Source organism: Phocoena phocoena, chromosome 7, assembly GCF_963924675.1.
Source record: "Phocoena phocoena chromosome 7, mPhoPho1.1, whole genome shotgun sequence".
Taxonomy (NCBI): domain Eukaryota; kingdom Metazoa; phylum Chordata; class Mammalia; order Artiodactyla; family Phocoenidae; genus Phocoena; species Phocoena phocoena.
Window position 1 is genome coordinate 107,297,839 of NC_089225.1, and position 20,592 is coordinate 107,318,430.

Here is a 20,592-nt window from a genome sequence, read left to right on the forward strand (position 1 = left end):
TCACAGGAGCTGGAGCCTGTGGAGTGTGGAGTGAGGATGCAGTGTGGAGGCCCCAGGCTGCCTGTGTCCCCTTGAGCTATCCCCTAACTGCTGAGTCAAGGCCAGACCAAGGCTTTGGTACCAGGGACCCTCTGACCCTGTGTGCCCATCCCACGTGCCCTGCCAGGCTGGGCTGCTGGCCCCTCGAGGCAAGACCAGATGTTCCTTGTCCTGCTGCCCAGGGCGGCTCGTCCTGAGGATGTTCCCCAGGCCCTAGAGGGGGCCTAGAGGTGGTCTCCAAGGCAGGGGAAGGGGTCTAGGAAGACCACATAACAGACGACATATGGAGCTGGAATCAGGTGTAACCCAGTTTGGAACTATAACCCCCAAACCCCCCAGAAAGGAGGACAGAAGCTTAGTTAGCCCTGTCCAGACACAGACATGCAGCCATGTTCGTATGGAGCAAGCAACTGAACTCTGTTGGGCCTCTATCTCCTCCTCTGCAGGAAGGGAATAATAGCATGAGGCATGTGCCATGGCCCAGAGATGCCTTTCTGAGGGTCTCACGTCTGCGCTGAGCTCCCGGGAAGGCTCCCCTTTCCCATCTGCACTGCCTCATACCTCCAAAGGTTTGGTCTGGAACAGCCCTTGTTGCCTTCAGCAGAACCCACTTTTCTCTAGTCCGGAGCTTAGTACACAATTTATCACTACCTGGGACCCTCAGGGCCCAGGGTCACCTTGATCCTACTCCTAACGTCCCCTCCAAGGGCAAAGACAGGGCGCCCAAGGAGCCCAAGTTGGAAGATTTGTGAGGAACGGGCGCCCTCTGGTGGGCATAGGGAACTGCATGCGGCTCCCCTGCGTTCTGCTCAGTCCAGGAAAGAGCCCTTCAGTGGCCCCTGGACCTAGGAAACGCAGCCACAGCAACTCCCAGCCCCCAGCGACATGATCTTCCTCCCTCTCTGTTGCTGGCACCTCAGTCAGACATGAAAGTCAGTGCTCATTTCCGAAGCCTTCCCTCTGGGCATCTGATGGCCCATCTCAGGGGCCTGGTCCTTCTTTTCCTGGAGGGGAGACCCCAGGCCTCCCCAGACAGAGCCAGAGCTGAGGCCAGGGTTGGCTCCTGTGGAGCCATGGACCTTCCCTGGGTTCTGGACCCCTGGGCTCCCTCTTGTTTAGTTCTGTTCAAAGGCTTCGTGTGCAGAACACCCGCCTTGGGCAGGCCCAGCTCTTGGCTGTCTCTGGGCCCTATGGTAGGACGGCTCACAGTGGCTGCTGCCCTGAGTGCAGCCTTAGGGCCTTCAGCTGCTTGGAATTGGGGGTGGGGGTCGGGGCTTCCCAGCTGCACTCCCTGGAACTCTGAGCTGCCTGCCAGTCTGCCCCAGACCTGAGTGTCAGCATCTGGGGTCACCTCTCCACAGCTCCACTGCTGGCCCAGGGGCCCAAAGCCCTCCTAGACCCAGTCCTACCAGGGCCCTGATGTCCAGCCTCCGCTGTGGCTTCCTGTGTCCCGGATGCAGGCCAGCCCTGCCCTGCCTCAGGCCCCTGGCCACCCTGTGGTTCCCTCCTGGTGGAAGCTGCTTCAGGAGGATGAAAAGCCCGGTAACAGCTTTACTTAGGGCAGTCCAGTTCTGCAGTGTGGCTGCTTGTCCCTCCCAACCTCAAGCCTTTTAAGGCAAGGGCAGGGCTGTCCTCAGGTACCTCCTCTCCAGAGACCTCAGCCTGGGTCTGATCTGAGCTCAGAGAGATGATGAAAGCTCAAATTACGAAATGCGGCTGCCTGGGACATTGACCTTATATACTGGGTGAATGATGTGTGCATTATTTATGGAGAGGGCCTAGCAGCCAGTGGCTGGTGTGGATTCCATGAAGTCCTGGGCCTAGCCAAGAACCCAGCTTGGAAGGGTGTATGCCCTCATGAGCTCTCCATCAAGCCTGCTGCCCATGGCAACAAGAAGTGCCAGGTGGTCATTTGAGACAAGCTCATTTCACAGGCACCCATGCTGGGGCCCAGCTGTGAGGCTCTTGGCAGGGAGCAGATCCCTTGCAGGAAGCAGATGCTGGTGAGAATTCCAGAAGGTACCCGGGACATCTGTTGTTTTTGCCACCAGCAGCCTTCACCCTTCTCTTGGCAATAATTTCCTGAAACTGTCCAGTTTGCCTCCTGGAGAATTTCCTCTCCCCCAATCATAATCATGCCCCACAGGCAGGATGTGACTCAGTCCTGGCCAATCAATACCTGAAGCCTTCCCACCCCCCAATGCCTACTGATTGGCTCAGAGCTGGCACACGACCCAAGTTGATCCAATCAGAGTGAGCCCTGAGATCCTTGATTGAGTTGCTGGGAAGGGAAAAAACTCGGGCCTGAGCCTTGAACTTAGGCAGCTGAGTGAGAAGCTGAGGCTGCAGCCCACACACACAGGAGCAGAATTGAGCCAAGAGGAAGAGGAACCCTGAGTTCTGATGACATTGCTTGAGCCCGAGTCCAGCAATGCCTGAAGCTAGAACAATCTCTGGACTTTTTAATTATACAAGTCAGTAAATTTCTTCCCAGCTTGGGCTGGTTCAGGGTGGGTTTTCTGTGGTCTCTGAGTCATACCAGGAAACGGGAGAATACAGGGCTCCAGGTTCCAGTCTCCAAGGCCAAACAGGCCTCCATGAACAAAGACAGCTTGAAGAGGGAGGAGCACATATGTGTGGGGGATCGCTTCTCTGGTGTGGTTTCCAGGTTGAGAGGGAACAGAGGGAGGTGAATCAGCCTCAGAAGAGGCTATGATGCTAGCTGTCCATCTCTCAGCAGGACTGCAGAGTACTGCTCCACGCATTCCCAGCCAGGGGGGAAGGGAGGGCCCAGGGTCATCTGAGCTGCCCCTCTTGCATCACCAGCCTGGAGCGCCCCCTTCCCTCATCTCTAACCCCAGTACTCTCTGGTCCTCTGATCTCCCAGGGACTCATTGAACTTCCAGTGTTCCCAGCTGTGCCTCATAGCCAAACAGTCTCATTGAACTAACTCAATTGCTCTGGGAGGCTCCTGGATAAGAGGTGAGACCCGTCATCTTTATGCAGCCTGGTGCCTCCCAACTGTCTCTCTGCCCCAAGTTGTGCCTGAGAGGTGAGATCCCCTGTTTGGAAAAGTGCTGGGCTAAACAGTGTTAAAAAGTGTCTTCTTTCCACGGAACTCACTGGGTTTTTAATATACCAAGGAGTTGCCAAGAATAAGGTTTAGCATGCAGCTCATCCCAAGTTTTTTTGACCTGGAAGTTTTTCACAGAAAGCCTATTAACATATTGAAGGACAGTCATGTCTAGAAAAAGCTGATCTTGCACAAGGACCATCACCAGGGCTCAGGGAATATTTGCTGAACTAAGCAGACTTTGGGAAAGGATTCTTGGGAAGCGGTTCCACAGCCTGGCTCTTAGAGGCCTGCATGAGGCTCCCTCGGCTGCAGGTGGTCAGGTGGTTGGAGGGCCTGTGCTCATGGCAGTGCCCTTTGTCAACACAGCCCAGGAGGTGACTGGTATCAGTAGGTTGAGGGACAGCAAAGGGTGGAAACTGATACAAACCTTTCTAGAAACATTTGACCCTATATATCAAGATTCACAAAATATGTACGTACTTTTCTGACATAGAAATTCAGCTTCAATGCCATTCTGTATCCTAGGAAAACTTCTACCCCTTCTCACATAGTTATTCTCTGGGTCCTTTTTGCCAGTTTCCCTCCAGTGTCCCAAGTCTGACTCTTGTGGTTTCCACTGGAGCCCGGGGCCGTGACCTGCTGGATAGCGATGCTGGGCAGTCACCTAGCCTTGAAGGGGCTGAGGAAGGGTGGGTTCCAGTCGCAGGAGGAAGTGACAGTGGTTTCTACAATTCTGACCCCTCTGGCTGCTCTACTAGTCAGCCTCGCGGTGAGCATGTCTCCCCAGGAGCTCATTCCTTTCCTTGGAGACAGTGTGGTCTGAATCCATTTTTTTTTTTTTTTTTTCTTTGCGGTACGTGGGCCTCTCACTGTTGTGGCCTCGCCTGTTGTGGAGCACAGGCTCCGGACGCGCAGGTTCAGTGGCCATGGCTCACGGGCCCAGCCGTTCCGCGGCATGTGGGATCTTCCCGGACCAGGGCACGAACCCGTGTCCCCTGCATCGGCAGGCGGACTCTCAACCACTGCGCCACCAGGGAAGCCCCCTGAATCTATTTTAAAGAAAGAATATTAACTGATCTTGGCACCAAATATGTCCCAGTATTAGGTGGGTGGGCTTTCTGTTATTTTCCTGCTCTGCTCGGGGAGCCTGCCAAAATCACCAACAGTGACTTGACTTTTTTTTTGTCTGTCTTGTGTCTTCCTCACTCCGCGTGGGCTTTCTCTAGTCGTGGGCTTTCTCTAGTTGCGGCGTGCAGGGGCTACTCTTCGTTGTGGTGCGCAGGCTTCTCATTGCGGTGGCTTTTTTTTTTTTTTTTTTTGCGGTTCACGGGCCTCTCACTGTTGTGGCCTCTCCCATTGCGGAGCACAGGCTCCGGATGCGCAGGCTCAGCAGCCATGGCTCACGGGCCTAGCCGCTCCGCGGCATGTAGGATCTTCCCGGACCGGGGCACGAACCCGCGTCCCCTGCATCGGCAGGCGGACTCTCAATCACTGCGCCACCAGGGAAGCCCACGCAGTGGCTTCTCTTGTTGCAGAGCACGGGCCTTAGAGTGAGCGGGCTTCAGTAGTTGTGGCACGTGGGCTTTAGCAGTTGTGGCTCGTGGGCTCTAGAGCGCAGACTCAGTAGTTGTGGCGCACGGGCTTAGTTGCTCTGCGGCATGTGGGATCTTCCTGGACCAGGGATCGAATCCATGTCCCCTGCGTTGGCAGGAGGATTCTTAACCACTGCGCCACCAGGGAAGTCCCTTGACTTCTGAATGGCAGTCTCTTGTTATGCAATGACATTTTTCAGTGGGCACTCCCAGTGGCTACTTGACTGCCTGGGAGGCAGAGAAGGTGTTTGTGGACAGAGGCAAGGTTTTCCTCTGCAAATGACTGTGTGCCTCCTTCAAAACGCCACCAAATCCACAACTAAGCTCCCAGAATTCTGTGCCATAATGATATCATTTGAGCCTGGAAACGCTTGAGGATCACTTTGGTCATAAAATCATTTCAGTATCATAAAACGTCTACTTTTAAGTAAATGTGAACCCTCCAAGAAAAACCTTAGCCTAATTCTACCAGATGCATTATAGATCGTTGCTGAATACAAGCCAATTAAAAGAGTAATAATCAGTAGACAATCTGCCAGAAGAGATAATGTGGATTACAATTCTGGCCAAGGGTTGGGCCCCAAGTAACCAATACGTATGACCAACAATGTACCATGAAAGAAAACCAATGACTATTATCAGCTTCTGTAATAACACAAAACAGTGAAATGAAATTCCAGTTCTGTAAATAGGTAGACCAATCATGTACGGCTTGATTATACAGGGGTGTCCTGTGCACCATTCAGAGAGCGTACTGTATAGCTCAAAATACACACTTTAGCCCAACACAAAAGCAATCATTATAATATATATGAAACATTCAAGTGACAATAATCTTGCTTATCCTCTTGTAATTGAGAGGAGTTATTTGGGGGATGATTTGAATAAACCAAGTCACTTATGAAGTCATTCTAAGAAATTTGAGTAAATGCCTTTTTTTTTTTTTTAACTTTGAATACATTTCCTTCAATAAGTGCAACAATTTAAAAGCATTCCATGGTGGGGAACTTCCATGGTGGGGGACTTCCCTGGTGGCGCAGTGGTTAAGAATCTGCCTGCCAATGAAGGGGACACGGGTTTGATCTCCGGTCCAGGAAGATCCCACATGCCGTGGAGCAACTAAGCCCATGCACCACAACAACTGAAGCCTGTGTGCCTAGAGCCCGAGCTCCACAACAAGAGAAGCCACCACAATGAGAAGCACGCGCACCACAAGGAAGAGTAGCCTCTGCACGCCACAGCTAGAGAAAGCCTGTGCGCAGCAACGAAGACCTGACACAGCCAAAAATAAATAAATTAATTTAAAAAAATAAAAGCATTCCATGGGGGACTTCCCTGGTGGTCCAGTGGTTAAGACTCTGCGCTCCCAGTGCAGGGGGCCTGGGTTCAATCCCTGGTTGGGAACTAAGATCCCGCATGCCACACCAAGTAGCCAAAATAAATTTTAAAAAAAGCATTCCATGGAACCAAAGGCTGTCTGAGTTCAGAGCTGGGTGGTCAATATGCATTTGATGCTACTGCTGCCAGCGATGTTTGTGTGCGTGTGGTTTCTTTTCTTTTTAAAAAAATTTATTTATTTATTTAATTCATTTGGATGTGCTGGGTCTTAGTTGCGGCATGTGTGATCTTCATTGCCACATGCAGGATCTAGTTCCCTGACCAGGGATTGAACCCAGGCCCCCGAGGTTGGGAGCACAGAAAACCACTGGGAAATCAGAGAAGTCCCTGCATGTGTGTTTCTAATCCTCTGAAAGGCATAATTTTAAACTAAGGGCTTTATCAGAGATCCCCGAACGCTCTCTGTTTACAGTAATCTTTGTGTCTCAGCAATTTTTTTCACGGTGCAACGAGGTCAAAACAAATAACTAACAATTCTACTTAAGTAGTTAGGTCCAAACAACTTATTAAGTATTTATGTCCTAACTTAGTAGCTGTTGTATTATTTTGGAAAAAGAAAAGCCACATAGATTGAGAGAAAAAAATATTTTTATTTCATTTATCATCACAGTGACTTGCTAATGGAGTGTGTGTGCCTGTTGGGCATTGCACAGCTTCTCAAACCTGGAATCAGATTGGACACCACTCCCCTCATTTCCTGTTCACGTTGATTTTGAGCAATATATGGCAGATGTCCCGTATCACTGCATGTCCTTAAAAAACTAAACGATCCTACGGCAGCCCTGTGAACTTGCTGCAGTGCCCGGGGTGCCTCAGTGTATATGGTTTGGGAACCAAGTATATTTACCAGATTTCTGCTTCTCAGTCCACTGCATTGCATCCCTCAGTTTACTCAAAGCTATAGTTGAAGCTGCTCAGTTTCAGACCAAATAAAAGCACCAAAAAGAACTGCTAAGCCATTTAATGTTTTCACTTTGAGGACCATTTTAACAGTGCATTTTGAATGCTGCAAAACAATTACCAGGTCACTGGCAAGAAATTCTAAAAATAAACTCGACAATACCCAGGAATTGGTGAGCAGATGCACGTCCTGGGGCTCTCTGGTTGTGATGTGAAGGATAAATCACAAGGGGAGGCCATGCCATCAGCTAGACTGGCCCCAGATGGATATAGGAACTGCGGCCGGGGTGGTAGGGATGGAGAACATTATAGGGGAGATGGTTATGAAGCTAAGTGAATAGGCCTCCGTCTACTGGATTGCTGGGCAGCCGACCCTCCCCACTAACCTCTAGGAAGTTCTCATCTTTCCCCCACACCTGGGCAGATGTTTCTATCCAGCCTTTCCACCCAGGCCTGAGGGGTGGAGGAAAGTGAGGACATCAGCACTGGGCCTCTTTGCCCTGCTTCCTCCTCTCCATCCTTTGCAGGGTGGAAGGGGAGGCTGTCACTCCTCCCACAAGGCAGGGCCTTCCCTGTCATACCCTGAGTCCTTTGTAGTATCAAGTGTGGCACATCTGGTTCTTACTTTGTTGATGATAGGTTAAGGGATTTAAAAAATCTTTTCCTCTGAGTAAATCCTGGCTTTCCAGACTGTTGACTTGCTGGGGACTCGTCAATCCTGTTTTGGGGTCAAAAGCTGAATGCTGACTTCTTTCCGTTTCTTCACCTCCTCATTTCAGACATGCTGTCCTTGCACTGTCCTGTTTTCTTCAGAGCACTGACTACTATCTGAAATTATCTGCTTTCTGTCTCCTCTCATTAGAATCTAATGGTAGGGACTTCACTCATCTTGTCCAACAAGTGTCTGGAACATAAAAATTGTTCAATAAATATGCATGCAGTGAATGTATAATGTTTAAGGAATTTGCACAAGTGGGAATTCCCTGGTGGTCCAGTGGTTGGGACTCCGAGCTACCACTGTAGGGGGCATGGCTTTGATCCCTGGTTGGGGAACTAAGATCCTGCATGCTGCGAGGTGCGGCCAAAAAAAAAAGAGAAGAATTTGTACAAGCATTTTCTCAATATATAATAGCTAAAAAAAAAAAATCCCAAATCCACCAACAAACATTTTAGGGACAAGGCAGCTGGAGGAAAATGAAGAGCCTGCAAAGGGGCAAGGAGCAGACACTCAGCAAAGGGGCTCCCAGAGTCCCAGCAGATAAAGCAAGAAGGACTGGATGGGGACAGTGGCTCAGTGGAGTTCACTGATGCCTCGAAGGAGAGGAAGCCACAGGCCAGAGCCAGAAAGCCGTGGGTTGAGGAGTCAATGAGAGGTAGGGGGTGCAGAGAGTGAGTGGAGACAATTCCGAGAGGTTTGAATCTGTAGAGAAAGAAAAGGAGGGAGCGGGAGCTGAAGGCCATGTGGGATTGAAGGAAAGCCTTATTTATAAAAGCTTATTTTTTTTTTAGGGCAACTTGAACGTATTTTGTAGGCTGAGAGTTGAAGGATCCAGAGAAGAGAGGGCTTTCCTGATTTTTCTGAACTGCATGTAATCTCTTCTTCCTTTAAATGCCCACCTTGTCCTTCTCTTATGGCAGGCACTTACAATTGCTCAACCAGGGACAAAGCTCAGGAAAGGCAGGGCTGTGCCTCACACGACATCTTACTGATACACATAACAGGCCTGTAAGTGTGGCCTGAATGTGGCTAGATCCTCTTCAGTAGACTGTGATTCCTCCACCCCCTCATGCCCAACCAGGGCTAGACTCAGTGCTTCCCCATGTGCTCCACCACAGAAGTCACTCAGCACACTGGCCAGTAACACAGATGGGAAGATGGACGAGACTGTTTATTCACATCACACAGGAAACCTTAACCAAAACTCTCTAAATAGAAATCTATGTTTGACAGATCCTCTAAGTTCTCCCAAGTCTTTCTCAAAGGCCATGCTGCCTGGGATTCTTCTGTCCTCTCCTCTGAAGACTCTAAAGTTCCTCTTGATTGCCCTGAGCATCTGAAAGCTTCCCCTCACTGGCACAGGGCAGAACTGGGACCACCCTTTGTTCCTTAAGCATGCTTGGAGATCTCAGTTTATCTTATGGCCACCAGTGTACACGGGTATGTCTCTAATATTCACTAAATGCCTCTACCAGTATTTCAAAATACGGTCCACAGAACACCTGTAGCAGAATCACCTGGGGTGCTTCCATAGGCAGATTTCTGGGACCCACACATACTGAGTCAGAATCTCTGGGTGTGGGCAGGTGCCATAGATGTTTGAGAACCAGTGGCTGTACACTGTGCCAGGCCTGATCTGTACGCTTCTCCTTCCAATAACATTTTGTGGCCTTTAATATATCCACAAACCCTCCAGATTTTTAGGCATTTGGACCAGCACCCACCCTACAAGGGCTGACCTTAACCTACCTAGGGCCCTGGTCCCTGCAGCTCCCGTGTCCTCCCTCTCCTTTTGCCTGACTTCTTCCCTGGCCTGTACCACTTCCCTTCTCCTCCCACCATAGCATTCAGCGATCCTCCCCATCAGTTCAAATCCCACCCACGCTTGGAACCCCTTGATCAGTATTGTGCCTGAAGCACACGCTTCTTTTGTCTTGCTTGTTTCATGATAAAATGAGAAATTTTGCCTGAGTACATGTACCTGGAGAGATGGCAAGCTTCTAAGAACGACTGGACTATGATTCTTTTTGTTTTTCTCAGAGCGGCTAGCAAAGAAGTGTGTCCCTGACTGTTGGCTGGGTGAGTGAGTGGAGAATGGCAGTGAAGGTGGTCTAAGCGGGTGGAGAAGCCTTCCCTGGGAAGTCCTTTCTCCATCAGAATGTGTCCAGGCCCCTGACAGCCTTCCCTGATGGGACTCTGGGGAGAAGATATAGTCCAGGAAAAGGGAAGGAGACAGGTTCACTCTGAGAAAAGACATGGCAGTTTTGGAAAGCAAAAGAAAAGCTTGATTCACTTTTACCTTGTTTTTTTTTTTTTTTTAATCCAACCTTTGGTATTTAAAAATTAGCTTTTGAAGATAACAGATCTAATGTGAAGAATGGAGTCATCACTGAAAGATGGCGATAGTATACTAAAAATGTACTGCTTCTCCTCCCCACCCACATATGCAAACAGGCCCTTTGAGGTAACAGATGGAAGGAGAGCAGGAATCTAGAAGCAGGGGCTACACCAAGGAGAGCCCACCTCTCGGTGTATTTTCCCTCCTCTGGCCTCAGACCTTACTACAGGAGGAACCAGAAAACTTTTAATTGTTGGTATTTTATAAAGGACAGTGAAGGCTACTGGTAGCTCAGAGGTAAGTTCCTGAAAGAGAGCCCTTTTTAGTTTTCTCTCTATTGTCAGACTTGGAAGCACTGCAGATATAACTACTTCTCTGTCACATGGGCTTCCTCTGATCACTGGTTTTAAGGCCTCTCAGCATCCCACCCCATCCTGGATGCCTTCCCATTGTTCTCCAGTTGAGTTTAGGGAGATCTTTTCTTCATTTTGTAACTTCTAGTTTCTCATTTAGGAATAAGAGTCCTTACTTTACCAACTTAGAACTTCTAACCTTTCTGGAAACTTCTTGAACAAATGCACATTATAAAAGAAGGGAAAAAGTTAAAAACAGTACAAACAAGCAGAGGGTGCATGTATGTTGTGGAAGAGAACCACGAAATATCACATCTAAAAGACAAATGTCAAGGTCATGGGTCTTGTTCAGGTATGTTGTACCTTCTTGGAAAGCAGCAACTGAAGCACTCAGGAACCACAAGATCTATCAGTTGATCTCTGGAGTAAAATATAGCTGTGATCCTACTGTCTGGTCTGTTAAATGTCTTTCTTCCCATCATGGAGCCAGGTTCACATTCCAAAAAAAGGAGAGATGAAAGCAATGCCATGCTAAAGACATAGGAATATTTTAATTCGTATGTTTTAATTCACTATGTAACAATAATATCACAGTCTATTTTACAAGTTAAATGTATGAGAATGTATGAAATAGAAATGGTAGGAAAAAACTAAATGTGGGTCAGGAACTTGAATTTTTCCAAAACCAGGGGCCAAAGGAAGATGTGTTGCCTGCAGGGCCCAAGAAGGAGGCAGGGAGGGTGACAGGAACAGCTTGTGGTATGTGTTTGTCCCCGTGTCTACTCCAAAAAGGAGTTGAGGCATGCCCTCTGCCCTGGTCTGGGATTGGGAGTTTAATCTGGTCAGTTGAAGATGGTGGCTTGAGAGAAAAAAGCCATCTAGTTACCTACACAGAGCTGGTCCCCTGGTGGCCGCAGGTGGGTTTTGCCGTAGAGGGAATTAGGGGTGGAAGTGTCAAAAATCAAATGTATAGAGGAAAAAAGTAAACAGTTTCCTCCTTCCCCCTAAAAAAATGAATTCTTGAAATGCACACATATTCTTCTCTCAAACGTAGAAAAGTCTCACTCTGGATGTGCTTACAAGAAGATCGTCGTCAAAAAACTTTGTCTCTATGATAACATTTCCACTATAAGTAAGAAGAGAGGGCGAAAGAGTGAGCGCGTTAGACAACAGATCTCATTTCCACAAAGTGGTTTCAATCTGGGTCTGCTGGGCCTGTGGACATGCACTCACCTATAACCTTGGCTTGGGGAGAAATCTGTGTCCATATGGGGTTAGATGTCTAACATGACATTTAACCTATGTGACTAGGTAGGTCTTCTTCAAGTTCAGAAATCATAAGAGGGAGCATGTGTTAATCCACAGTATACCTAAGGCCCTTAGAGTGCTTTGCACACAGCAGTGCCTATAAATATGACTGACTTTCTGATTCACATGGAAACCTGCGGACATATCTTTTCCTATAAAACTTACTCTGGTGGACAGCTGTGGGTTGGCCTGTCCTGCATCTATTCTCCTCACTTTGAGTAACAGCACTCTGTTCTTCTCTTGGGGAACCACCCTATCTCCAGTCCATGGGTCAACCAAGTGGCTCCCCCCTTGCCTGGCAAAGGGGTGGGCACAGGATGTAATTTGGGCCAATCAGACTCTCTCCCCTGAGCAAGATCCTTCCCACAGCTGCTCCTTGAGGAAACCATCCACAGTTCCTGCCACCTGCATCTTTCGAGTTTCTCAGGTCTCAGCCCTACCCTTTCAACGCTGTCCTGTAAGCCAGAGTCAGTTTCTATGGCTTATGGCTTAAGAACCCCAAACAATACACCTGTATTGTATACAGTGTGCAATTTCATTTTTCTTGGTGGTTATCTCAGTGTTTCCAAATCAAACTACTCTTGTACTAAGTTAAAGGCAACAGTGGTACTACTCTGGGGTTCTAAAAAGTAAGACATAACTTAAATAAACTAAATATGTTATCACAGACTTAGTGGTGTTAATACCTGAAAGAAATCAGGCCTGGACAAGAATAAGTCAAATAATGGTTAATCAAATCTAAAAAAATGCCCTTCTACATATGACACTGTACTTTCCCAGGGTAATTAATATCCAGCAGATATCTTCTTGCTAGTAATTAATTATAAAATAGGTAAATAAGGAACTCAAGATCTGACTGGTTGATGGAATATAAAAATACCTACTATTATACAAATTAAAAATCTATTCAAGACTTATAAAATAAATAACCTCTATTTACAAATTCAATGTGGCTTTCATAGAGGACCTGTTTAAAGAGATGATCCAATATTGCACAATTATCTGTGTGAATAATTTGTTACTAGGCAATATTGCTAAAACTTTTAAAAGACTAAAATTTTTTCCCAAGAGAAAAATGGTAGGTAGGCAGTTATTGACTGACTTTTGGGGACAAAGGACAAACTAATTATTCTTTGAGCTGGAAGCATATCTATTAAAATTGTAAGCTAGTCTCTGAAAAACTATAACCAAATATTATCCTCTAAAACAGAATTAGGACTTTGCCAGATTCCACTGAAGGCCATTCAAACAAAGTACGGAGTAGCAGAAGTTTGATAGTAAGGAAAGGGAGCCAATTAGCATAGACTTAATATATATTATATGCCAGTTTCCTTCCATATCATCTCATTTTATCCTCACTATACCTCTGTAAGAGATAATTATTAATTCTAGATTTAGAGAGGAGGAGAATAAGGCCCCCCTAGGTAAAGCACATTGTCCAAGATTACACAGCTAGTCATGGTTAATCAGGAATTTAGTCTAAAGGTTTAATCTGAAGTTTCTAATTCTTTCCATTCTATCACACTGTCTTTTTCACATGACAAAAGTCAGTAAGCTGTAACTTCGGATACCACTGGATACTCTTTTACCCTTGTTCTCAACCTAGATTGCCTGCCTGTTGAACGGGACCACGAGTCCCACGTGCCTGGAATTCCTGCTTCTAGACACCTCCACAGTTCCTGCGGCCCGCTCACTCACGTTAGCACGCTGGCTGGCATCATCTGGGACTCGGGCGCTGCCTCTATCAGGGACTGCCAGGTGTTTGTGGAGTTAGGGATCACAAAGCCAAACTCGAAGAACCATTCTGAAGGAAGAAGGAAAAGCAGGTGAGCTGGCACCCTGGGCAGAGTCTCAGGGCTCCATGTCCCCATCCTTTAGGGCAAGCCTCTTCCTACCCCAGGAAGCACCACTGAAGCCATCAGAAACTTCCCAGGCCAGAGGCATAAGAAAGGACATGGAAGCCCCCTTCAGGCTGTGTTCCCTGAACCACACTAGAGGCCTGCTCCCTATGCTCTGGGATCTAAAGCACTAGGGCCAGCAATATTTTCTTAGCAGTAGGCTGGATGTAAATTATATACATCCAGGAAGTATGGAAGTACAGAACAGGCCTTTTCACTTGGAATTTCAGCTCTAAGACACATATGTACACTCTTAGACTTCACGGTAAAAACTCAATGCAGAGTGGCCTTGCCAGTCAAATCTGTACAAGACTGTATGGAGAGCACTGTACCAGGCCCTAACCAGCAGCTTCCTTGTGACCATGTTATAATACCACGCCAGTGACAAAGCAGGCACCACCTTCAGGCCCTCCAGGGTCAGTAACCCTTTTGTTGGGCTCAGAGCCCCTTGTAGTTGCCAGCTTTGTTTTTGCTTCTTTTCGCCAGGGCTCCCCAGTCTGCCAGCGTGTAGGAACCCTATCACAAACTGAGTTGCAAAATAAATGTTATCAAAGCAGTGCTTTAGTTCACTGGGTCTTGACTTCTGTCCCTGTCCAGATTTTGTCCCTAAGCCCAGATTTCAGGCATGTTGGCAGCAGAATACCTTCTAGGCATTGCCCTTTGAAGTAAACTTTTTGTTCCAGGCGGAATTTTTCCATTTGCTCTGCTGAAGAGAAGTTCAATTCTCGAGACACTGCCTTGCACTTGAGGATTTTCTTGGGAACACGGGCTGGTAAAGAAAAAGAAATATTGAAAGCATTTCTGGGAGCTTCTTAGAGATGATTTAGAGCGTATATTATCTATGTTAAATTTCATAAAATGCCTTGGTAACAGAATTACACTTTAATTAAAGGCAGAGGTCCCAAACTGGTCCAGTGCATTTGACTGAAAGATCTTCAAGGAACAATAGATTTAGTGCATCTAAAGGCCTTACCCAGCTCCTCTTATCAGGAAAGGGGCTGAATGGGAACCTTCTTTCTATTCTGTTCCCTTGGTTTTTCTTTTATTTCAGGGAGATAAAAACACAAAGTTTCTTTCAGAAAAAAGTTGAGATCTTTGTATCTTTGGGTATGTTCTAATGCTAAAATTTCAGCACGAGGTGGGTTTTGGGAAGTAGGAGAAAGAAACATAAGAAAGAAACTAGACATCTCAGCACCACGTGGACTGACGTGCTATGCCTGCAGAGGCCCGTCCCCTGGTGGGTCTCCATTAACTCAGTTCCCTGATACCTAGGCCTGCTCTGCGTCATCAGCCCTGTGCAGACAAAGGGTGGAAAGTACCTTCATGCTCCACTCCAGGGACTGACAGGTCTTCTGTTCCTTGCCAGAGTATCTTCCCTGTCTCAGCATCCCGAAGGTTCATCCAATTTCTGATCAATATATTAAGGAAAAACAAGGCACTGAAGTGACTCCTCCTTTGTACTCTAGGTGTTTCAGATTTGCTCCTATCAACTCTTGTTTATTTTTTAGCAAGTGGGCCTGACTGCTAAGTGCCAAGAAAGCAAATAAGAATGTGTAGGAGAGGGACTTCCCTGGTGGTTCAGTGGTTAAGTCTTCATGTTCCCAATGCAGGGGGCCCGGGTTTGATCCCGCATGCGGCAATGAAGATTCTGCATGCCGCAGCTAAGACCTGGCACAGCCAAATAAATATTTATTTAAAATATTTATTTAAAAAAAAAAGAATGTTTATTTAAAAAAAAAAAGAATGTTTAGGAGAGTACAAAAGGCATTTAAAGGAAAAAGCAGAGACCCAGGGGAGATATTTTTGTCTACAACATGAGAACTCAGACTGTATACATCTAGAAATTGCAAGAAAGAGGTAGAAAATGAACAGTGCAAAATTTAAAATTTTCCAACAGAATATGACCAGCCAAGATAAAAGACCTAAAGAAACAGATATGAGAGAAATTCCAGTAAATGACTCAGGCAGATTGCCCTACAGTGAAGATCACAGTCCATAAGCTTTACTCACAAGTTCAGACCTCTCAAGTAGCTTTTTAGTGGCCTGCTCTTAAATATGAGAAGATAACCAAGGATCGCTAGAAACTCAAGAAAGCATTTACTATGAAAGACAGACCAAAACAAAGAGGAAGAAAAGCAACTTAGAGGAAAAAAAAGACTACAGAGGAAGATATAAACTTTTAAAAATGAGCATTAAAAAACACAAAAACAACCAGCAAAACATAATCCTTACAGGGACTTCCCTGCTGGTCCGGTGGTAAAGAATCCACCTTACAATGCAGGGGACATGGGTTCGATCCCTGGTCAGGGAACTAACATTCCACATGCTGCGGGGCAACTAAGCCAGTGCACCACAACTACTGAGCTCATGCACCTCAACTAGAGAGCCCGAGTGTCACAAACTACACAGCCCGAGTGCCACAAACTACAGAGCCCACGTGCCCTGGAACCCACGCGCCATAACTACAGAGCCCATGCACCACAACTAGAGAGAATCCCGTGCACCGCAACAAAATATCCCACATGCCTCAACGAAGATCCCATGTGCCGCAACTAAGACCCGAAGCAGCCAAAAAAAAAAAACAACAAAAAAAACAAACTTAAAAAAAACATAATCCTTATAAATACTGTACTAAAAATTGTATACCATTGAATTTTGTGTATTTTAGGTGATTTTTCTTTGGCTCAAGGTTACAACTTTTGAGACTGGTCAACTGATAATCTCTTTCAGTCAGAAAATGCCTTCTAACTTACATATTTATATTTTCTTGTTTCTGTATTGCTCATCATACAATAAATGCATCAACAATACCAATTAAATAAAAAAAGTATGTTCAGAGGACAAAAAAAACTCTCGGAAATATACATTTTGATGGCAGAACCAAACAACTCCACAAACAACATTGGAAGACAAAGTTGAGAGATTAGTTCAGAAAGAAAAAGAAAAAGACTACAAGGATAAAAAACAGGAGAGTAAAGATGCAAAAACTGGACATCAGTACAAGAGGTTCAACATCTAACTAGCAGGAATTTGAGAAAGAAAACACCAAGGAGAGGAAGTCATCAAACAAATGAATTCAAGAAAAGGTCCAGCGAGGGCCCAACTCACATCATTGTGAACTTGCAGAACATCAAGGTTAAAGGGAAGCTTCCAGAGGGAAAATAAGTTGTTACGCAAAGGGTCAAAATCAGAATGAATGAGACTTTTCAACAGGGACTCTGGAGTACAGAAAAAAATGGAGCAGTGCCTTTAAAATTCTCAAGGAAATGATTCCTAAAACTAAAAAGACCTTTACTTTCGCAAGAAACGAATGGTGGGCTTCCCTGATGGTACAGTGGTTAAGAATCTGCCTGCCAATGCAGGGGACACAGGTTCGATCCCTGGTCCAGGAAGATCCCACATGCTGTGGAGTAACTAAGCCCGTGGGCCACAACTACTAGAGCCCACGCAACTAGAGCCCATGCTCCGCAACAAGAGAAGCCACCGCAGTGACAAGCCTGCATACCACAACGAAGAGTAGCCCCTGCTCTCTGCAACTAGAGAAAGACCGCAAGCAGCAACAAAGACCCAAAGCAGCCCCAAAATAAATAAATAATTAATTAAAAAAAAAAAAAAAAAAAAAAGAAACGAATGGTAACATGCTCCTTCAAAATGACAGGGAAGACCAAGGAAGAGGATGACACTGAATCGAGGAAGGAAGGGATCTAAAACAAGAGACAGGTAAAGGGGTCCTTAGAGTGATGTTGAAGGAGACCCCAAGACAATAGCTCCTTAGCAGGCTTGGAGGGTGACTGGTCCAGGGTCCAGACAGGAGCAAGTCAGAACACTTAGGAAGAGATTTCTTTTTAAGAAGATGAAATTTGGACTTCCCGGTGGCACAGTGGTTAAGAATCCGCCTGCCAATGCAGGGGACATGGGTTCGATCCCTGGTCCGGGAAGATACACATGCCACAAAGCAACTAAGTCCGTGCGCCACAACTACTGAGCCTGCACTCTAGAGCCCGCAAGCCACAACTACTGAGCCCGCGTTGCTGCAACTACTGAAGCCTGCACGCCTAGAGCCCGTGCTCCGCAACAAGAGAAGCCACTGCAATGAGAAGCCGCGCACTGCAATGAAGAGTAGCCCCCACTCGCCGCAACTAGAGAAAGCCCGCGCGCAGCAACGAAGACCCAGTGCAGCCAAAAAACCCAAAAAAATTAAAAGATGAAATTTAAAAAAAAAGATGAAATTCATAGAATATCTAATGTGTTTATATGGAAAGAGGATTTATTCAGTTAGGGGAGATTTGGGGGTCACATCAGTGAGAAGTATAGAAAATTGAAGCAAATGAATTAAAAAACCAAGACAATTATTAACATCAGGGAAAAATCAAAGGTGGTACTGGGAGAAAGTAGTAGTTACATTATACTACATGGCTTCATTGCAAAGAGTGTTGATGTAATGATAATAAAAACACAGGCTATGGATCCAATACAATTATCCTGGGAGGATGGGGGAAGGAGAAGAGAGTGTATGTGTGATTAAGCATAAAGTGTTGAGAAAGAACAAAACTCATTTCCATCGTGGGAAGTTGATAAATAATGCCCAAAACGGAAACATTAAGACATAACCACAGTGCGCTATTTAGAAATATCAAGATTAATACCAAATAAATCAGCCAGAAAGAATTGAAAATAGTTTTCTCTGGGGAGTAGAAAATAGGAATGGGAGCACATGGAATGCTGTTCTTCATTAGAAACTGGGTAGAACTATGACTCTAAATGATGTACACATACAACTTTGATAAAGACTGAATTTAAAAAGATAGTCCCAAGTTATTTTGTCTTTGTTTTTAAAAACAATGAACAAATCATTAAAGGAAAATGAAATTAATATTCTCCATGCATGCTGGCTGAGCCTGAGAAAGATGGTTAATATCTGTGAAGACACTGAGCTTCAGATAGATACAGTTTACATGCCTTATTTTTTTTTTGCTGTCTAGCAACCAAACCTTCTTCCCAACCAGCACCCTGCAGCCTCCTTTCCCCCATGGGAGGCAGTGACTGCTTTGCACTACAGCAACCAGAAGATCCAGATCCTTCTCTCCTGGTCATGGTGCAGCTGGGGGCAAGCACGTGACCTAGGCTTGGGCACCTGGGGCCCTGAAGCTGTAGTCACACAAGGATTTGAGGAAAAGTCAGCATTTCTTCAGGGTGGGGCAGCAGGTAGTGCCAACCCCACCTTTTCTGCAGTGTTTCCCCTGTTCCTCCAACTGCAGTCAGTTCTGAAAGCGCCAGAGAGCCTTTGAGGGCCTTTCCCACTGTTTGGTAGCTTGCAGTGAAGAACCCTGAACAACACAGTTGATTAGCATCATTACGTACTTAATGGTACTACATTTAACCCTCTGGAGAGATTCTTTCTAAGTTTTGCTGCTATATAAAAAAAAGTCACAAAAGAGAACCAAGGGTTATCTAGTAGTGTGCCTTGAATGTGATGGGTACCCTAAGCTTCCTATGCCCTTGGTCTGCTTGTGCACTGTCCCCCGACATGAACCCACCATTGCTTTGAAGTTGTGTTGGTTGTGCTGCTCTCCTCTCCGTGTGTATAATCCTAATAAACCCTCCTTGTATGCTCACCGTATTGCTGAATACTGCTGCTCTGCTGTACCTACGTGGTTTTCTCTCCTCTGTTTCATATTTCTACACTCCACTTTTTTTTAACAACTAAATCCAAAGGCAAGTCAAAAGTATCCATACTTGCTTAGGCCATGTCCTACAATTCTAATTACTACACATATTCTTTTTTTTGTTTTACACATATTCTTACCCATTCTAGAGTGTCCATATATTAAGAGACAGCTTCCCCAACTGGAGAAATAAAACAACAGATACTACGCTCTAGCAAGTCCACGCTGAGAGCTGATCTAAACAGAACTGCCTTAGACACTTAAGCCCAAGGTTTTCAGAAGACACAGTACTTATTCAACCTGCTGTGTACACGTTTTTTATCCTTTTTCTACAGATAGTCTCTTATGTACAAATACAGCCACACTGGACACCAAACTTTCTTAAATTAAATAACAGAACTAAAATTACTTCTAAAGTTCCAGGCTCACATGCAAGTAGGACATTCCAGCAAAACTACTGCAAGAAAAGCCTTGGGGAAGGGGTTCTCCCCACAAAGTAACAGATGGATCAGACCTAGTAGCTTCTAGAAAAAGAATTACTATCCCTGGCCCAAGTAAGCAAAGAAAAGCCTGGGACCAGGACTTACTCTTCCATCTGTTAGGGGATGAAAAGAAAACAGCCTTAAATTAGAGTATTCTCTCTGATAGTTAGTGGATAGTGAATTTAAGTTTCCTCCATTTTATAACAAGGGAGAGAGGCTGCTAAAAACACATGGTTTGTCTAATATAAGCATCTTTTCTCTTTATAAATAATCAGATTAAGGACTTAATTATCTTTTTGGGAAATATAGTAAAAAAAAAAAAAATCTTTGGCCAATTCAACAATTAGGCAGTTCCTGCATGTACCCTAATCAGATATGTGGTCTGGTATGATTTAGGTGAAGTCCAGTGCAGGAGCTGGGGACAGACCTCAGGTAGAGAAGGCAGTTGGCAGGTGGTGGTGGAGTGAGAAGGGAAGGCGTGGGGATTGGAAAAAAACAGTTAGATGAGTGGGGTACTAGGTAAATAGACACTATCTATTAGTGTCTATAACATGTGCTTCATTTCATAATCCTAACAAAAACCTATGAGATTTTAGCTTCAGTAAATAATACAACATTAGGGAAATATAACAGAGCTCTATCCAGTGATGCTGGGATTGAGGCTACTTAGAGCCCCTCCAAGTTCTGTGATTTTAGGAGTGAAAAGGAAGGCTCTTAGTTCATGATAGAGATGCAGTCATTTGGGAACAGCTTTCTAAATCATAAAAATACAAATCCATGATAGCCTATCAGTAAGAAGAAATAAATTATTGAGGTAAGTGTCT

At 45.7% G+C, this 20,592-nt stretch overlaps 1 protein-coding gene across 1 annotated transcript in view; it reads right to left on the minus strand.

Annotated features, from left to right (window-relative positions):
- Nucleotides 1-10,962: 10,962 nt before the first annotated feature.
- The window catches only part of PDE6D (phosphodiesterase 6D), a 52,759-nt gene continuing 43,129 nt past the window's right edge, over nucleotides 10,963-20,592 (minus strand). Inside the window, exons 2-5 of the mRNA XM_065880884.1 lie at nucleotides 14,940-15,028; nucleotides 14,264-14,389; nucleotides 13,421-13,526; nucleotides 10,963-11,540 (exon numbers count right to left, since the gene is read on the minus strand). Coding sequence (XP_065736956.1) covers nucleotides 11,459-11,540; nucleotides 13,421-13,526; nucleotides 14,264-14,389; nucleotides 14,940-15,028 — 403 coding nt within the window. The 3' untranslated portion in view covers nucleotides 10,963-11,458. The remainder of the gene's footprint in view (nucleotides 11,541-13,420; nucleotides 13,527-14,263; nucleotides 14,390-14,939; nucleotides 15,029-20,592) is intronic.